Genomic DNA, 5,569 nt, shown 5'->3' with positions numbered 1-5,569 from the left:
CGCACGCACGCACGCACGCACGCACGCACGCACACACACACACTCTCTCTCTCTCTCTCTATATATATATATATATATATATATCTCACGCCCCCTTTTTCTCACCGGCTACCCCTCAGTGTTTATTTTCCCAACACACTCCCTAGTAACTGCTGCCCCGCTCCCTCTCGTGACTAAGCTCGAAAGTACGTACAGAAAAAGTGATCCGGTAAAGCCAACCAGCTAGGGCCGCTGATTGATTGGTTTGTTCGATCAGCCTTCAAAACCTGATGAACTCGCGAGAATCTAATTGAATTTCTACCGGCATGCCCATGACTCACGACGTATAGGTCCGATTTCTCTACTAATCAAGCTTTCAAACGTGTCAGCGACGTAAAAGCGATTCCTCCGTAACTCAAGTGAAGCACATCCAAACAGAAAACTATTGCCAATAGTTTCTAATGACGTTTTGGAAAGCAAATTACTTGGTGATTTATACGCTGCGAGTTAAATATTATCACCATTATTCCACCCGCACTTACACCGATAAGATTTCCTAGAAATTCAATAGAGGAACGCTCATCCAAGTTTTCTATAGAATTTGTATAAAAGCCCATATAGTATCTAGCTAAAGGCGACAGGGCAACCATCCGTAGATATTTCTATGTAAACAAAACTTAATGGAGCTTTTCGCTTAAGGCGACAAACCACTAGGTTTCATCATACTCTACATCATGCTCGTGAATATATATATATATATATATATATATATATATATACATCGCATCATCGCATTTGTAGTCTACGTATTAATTAGGAATCTCCGCCGAGCATGCGTGGTCGGGCTTGTCAGTAATGTTAGTTAGACACGTTAGCGTCACACGCGAGTGTAAGAAACGCATGCGCTGCATCAATGTGGCGAGCACTGTCGCAAACAATATACCTGATAAAATATTAGTTTTAACGCATCCTCGTGTCCCTGGAGAGAAACATAAAGGAACGTGTAAATAACAAAAATAGAAAAAACACAAGAGGCTGAAACGAAAATCAGTGTCTGCTAATATACATGAGACTGGGACAGGAAGTACAACGCTGACTAGTTCCCAATTGAAATTCAAATGAAAACAGCGACTTTGATGTTTAATGAGACAACATCGATTTCTGATGTCCTTGATGTATAGTATTACATAACTTAAGACGATGGGAAATCCACGCAGATTCTTCTATATACTATAATTCGCTTATAACCAAGATGGGACGTCAATGCATGTAGGCCCCACATGTCTCCCCTCCCTCTTGTGTTCCCACCCCTTACGTCTCCCTTTCCCTTACGTACACCCCGCCATTACGCCTTCCTCTCTAACACGTCTCTTCTTCCCTCACGCGTCCCCTCCCTCGTGTGTTCCTACCCTTAACGTCTCCTCTTCCCTCACGTATCCCCCCATCACGGCTCCCCCTCCCTCAAGTCTCTTCTTCCCTCGCCTCCCCTTCCCAGATGAATCACCACCTCCCTCCCCGGTACGTCTCCCGAAACCATCACGGCTCCCCCTCCCTCACGTCTCCTCTTCCCTCGCGTCCCCTTCCCAGACGAACTACCACCTCCCTCCCCCGTACGTCTCCCGACCATCACGGCTCCCCCTCTTTCAGGTCGTTCTGTCATTCAAGATTTCCCTTCCCAATCCCTCATTCCATAGTATAGAGCACGCTCTGTGTTCCACCGCTGATATTAAATCCACGAATCACACACGAGCTCATTAACTATTATTTTTAATGTTACAGTTCAAAGAAGAAAATCCGCGTTCCTACGACATCAGACACTATTAATAGCCTCGCACAGCGACGAAAATAAACTTGAAAAACGCGTCCGTTCGAAACATCAATATGTTGCGATGGCGCGCGAAAAAATGACGAAGGTATTTCGGAACAGGGCGAAACGCATTCGCATCTGTTCGCATCGGACTCCGGTAGCAAAACGCCCTGCCGCACATTGCCAATAAATTAATAACACTTCACGGAACGGCATTTTAACGTTCGCACTCGATCGCAGGTTCAATTAAGCGCGGGCGCTGTGCGCCAATATCGGATCACCGGCGAGGAAAGACGAATCTGTTTTTAAAAACGAACGCAGGGCCGTTAAAAAGGCGTTATTGGTTTGTTTACGACCGCAATTTTTTCGCGGAATTGTCCTTGGGGGACGATACAATCAAAGGCGTTAACATGCCGCAGCTGAAAAAACGTAGTTACAGCCTCGCACGAGTCGGTAAATGGATTCACAACTATACGTAAACTGTAATTATGACCTCAATAACCGCAAAAGTGAGTAATGTGTTAATAATTTTCATAACAGCGATGTCAGGTGATAATAAAGAGGATGACAAATGATCGGCGACAGCGGCGATGTCGTTATGTTGTTTGGTCATTATCATTTTGTTATCGACGACGGCGACGACGACGACGCCGATTATGATGACATTCTTTAACAACGATAATGACACAGTAATGATTACACCGGTAATGATAAACACGAGACATCACAAAGACAACAACAACAATTACAATAACGACAATGGCGATGACGATGACGACAGTAACGACAATGACAATGAGGTCAATGACAATGACGACGACAATGCCAATAACAATAATGACGACAACAACAACGACGACAATGACAACAACAACAACAACAACAACAACAACAACAACAACAACAACAACAACAACAATAACGACGACGGTAACGGCGACGACGCTACACGACGACACTAACAGCGGCAACGACGCCGCTGCCGGCGCCACAAACTACGACTCCCCGCACCTGGAAGGCCGGGTTTGTCGGGCAGCCCGTGTCCTGGTAGCCGGCCTCCTCGCCGGTCATCATCGGACAGAGCATGCTGCCGCTCTTCGCCTGCCCGTAGATAGCGTTCTGTACGTCGACGGTCGTGCCGGACGGACAGCGGATGAGCATCATGCTACCGTCGCACGCCTCCTCCTTGAACTCGAACAGCGAGCTGCTGAGAAGCCCTGCAAGACCGGAGAGAGAAATTGAGTTGCTGTTTGATGATTGATGACGATGATGATGATTGAGAAACCGTGCACGCACGCAGACACGCAGCACCGCATACGCACGGACGCACGCATACACGCAGCACCGTACACACGCACACGCACACATAAACACACACACGCGCGCGCGCAGCACCGCATGCACGCAAGTACGCCCGCATGCACGCACGCAGGCACGAACACATACACGCGCATAAGAAACCATACATGTACACACGTCATCACTGTACCCGTAATCACGGAAATCTGTATTTATTGAAGCCACCAACCGGCGATACAAACACTTTCAGCAGGAGGTGTGGCGTTAGCAGATACGGGACACACTTAACGTGACGTAAGGCTAAAAACATTGAATGCAAATAGCTGAGTATAGCTAGTTCAGTGCACCATAAGACCGGCCCTTAAAAATACATTTAATTGCAGGCAAATGATTTATCATGGTACGGCCGGTTTAATCCTCAAAATGACGCCGGTTATTGCGCTTCTGACTTTTAAACTTTTTGCTGGGTAATTATTCAACTTGTACATGTAAATGACGCATCGAGTACTGCGGGATCACCACAGATCTGTTAACAGATCAGTCGGATCAACAGCAAATACATAATCACGTCTTTTGATGCTAGCAATCATATAGTAGCAGTATACCCATCGAACGCAACCACACTCTGTTTTTGCCTATGCGCAACATCCCGTCCTGTGAAATGCAGGCTCGTGTTATCTCGCTCGAGCAATCTCTCGAGGGTGCACGCAAACGTTTTGTTCGCCACTTAGAAGTACGGCTTAACGATGAGAGAACCCAATACGGGCGCCGCGGCAATCGAACATGCTCTTTGCTCTCCGCTTACAGCGATACAGAACGCGGGCGTGCGCAGAGGGGTGGCTTAACTCAACCACCACCACAGTTTGACGTGCATGCCGCTACATTTCTCCCACTCGCGGCAATTTCAACCGCCGCCGCCGGCGCAGCGCACCGCACAGTGGCAGCTGGATTCAGAAAACAAATCAACAAAGTCTTAAGAGATGCGCTCGATCGGAAGGCTATATCGTATTTAGAAAGCTTGACAGAGCGCAGACGCCGCGCATGCACGCACGCACGCACGCACGCGCGCACGCGCACGAGAGCGGAGGGGGTTTTACCGGCATCGTCCTCTCTAAGCTCCTAGCCTCCGCGTCTAATTTTAGCCGCGCGGAGGCTGGCAATTGATTATGAAATAGTCGAAAACAAACAGCGGCTCAAATCCGATCGCAAACAGCGCGAGCGATGCCGTACCCCGGCTGCGCTGCTATGCTCTCCCCGTCCTCTCCCTCCTCCCCGCTCGTGTGCACAAGACGGCGTGACGAGAGGGAAAGATCCTGTAGGGAAAGATCCTGTTATCTATCGCGAGTAATGCGATTGCGTCTCAGGTGAAGGGAAGCGAATAATACCCCTCAAAACATCGCGGGGAAAACGGGTCGCGCGTGTGACTATGAACACGTGCGAACCAATACTGAAGAACCAACGACAGACCAGATATTTGTTTCGTCTGCCGATTATTCACTATTCGTTACATTTTGCCGTCAAGCGTGCGCCGATGGATAGAACCCGTCGATGAATACTGCATGTGTTTACGTCTGGTAGCATAGGATTAGGGTTATATTAAGTCCTTCGCGAGGATGCAGTCAATTGCGATTCAACAGTGCATACATCAAGCCACCTTCTCCATACACGCGCGTGTAACAGCCGCGAGAACTCTCGTATATCGCACGGAGCCAGATGGCTGGCGAATTAAGCATGTTTACATTATATTTGCATTGCATTACGGCTCCATCTCGTGCCATTGAATTAGATGTCTCTGTGCGGGAACATCGAGCGTGCCAGCGAATGTGTGCGCGCGTTGTCGGGCGACCGTCATTCAGGAATGTAGAAAGAACTTGTTAATCATATCGTTAGATGTTTTCTCGCCAGAGGGGGCCCGTAACTTAATACAGTGCGCGCGGCTTCAAACATAAATTCTGCATTGCAGGCTTCACAGAGTCGCGTACGACTCGCACCCATGTCGGGACACAGACACGTGCATACGCACGCACGTACGTACGCACAGAGAAACGGAGAAACACATTTAGAGAAACGTTGAAGCATCCTTAGTATATATCACGCCCATAGACTGACTGATCTGGACCATCAGTCAGACGACGCCACAGATTCACTGGGTCGTACACATTCCGAACGAACATAGATGCCGCTATTCTCTCGATCCATATCCAGACGGAATTACATAGGTTGTTGCTCTCAGAATAATTGCAGGCGGAGATATTCCTCGGCCAGTATTCGCCGGCGACACATTTTCTCCAGCGCTTGTTTTCCGAAAAAATACGGGCGCCCTTATTTAGTCCAGTCGGTCGATCTATTCCTAAATAGCGCAGCAACAAGCTATAGTTTACATGTCCGTGAGCGCGTTTTTTTAATGTGCACCGAATCACCAACACACACACACACACATACACACACACACACACACACACACACACACACACACACACACAC

The 5,569-nt window shown here is 48.1% G+C and overlaps 1 protein-coding gene across 2 annotated transcripts in view; it reads right to left on the bottom strand.

Moving 5' to 3' along the window:
- LOC106816260 (D-galactoside-specific lectin-like) overlaps positions 1–5,569 on the bottom strand; it is a 20,083-nt gene that overhangs the window by 1,575 nt on the left and 12,939 nt on the right. The window contains exons 2-3 of one of the 2 annotated variants that reach the window (XM_014820841.1): positions 2,798–3,003; positions 923–958 (exon numbers count right to left, since the gene is read on the bottom strand). In XM_014820841.1, coding sequence (XP_014676327.1) covers positions 923–958; positions 2,798–3,003 — 242 coding nt within the window. The remainder of the gene's footprint in view (positions 1–922; positions 959–2,797; positions 3,004–5,569) is intronic. The other variant, XM_014820842.1, reaches the window with a different exon arrangement.

This window comes from Priapulus caudatus, unplaced genomic scaffold (assembly GCF_000485595.1).
Source record: "Priapulus caudatus unplaced genomic scaffold, Priapulus_caudatus-5.0.1 Scaffold1329, whole genome shotgun sequence".
NCBI classification, from domain to species: Eukaryota; Metazoa; Priapulida; class Priapulimorpha; order Priapulimorphida; family Priapulidae; genus Priapulus; species Priapulus caudatus.
This window is presented reverse-complemented; position numbering and strand designations above follow the sequence as displayed.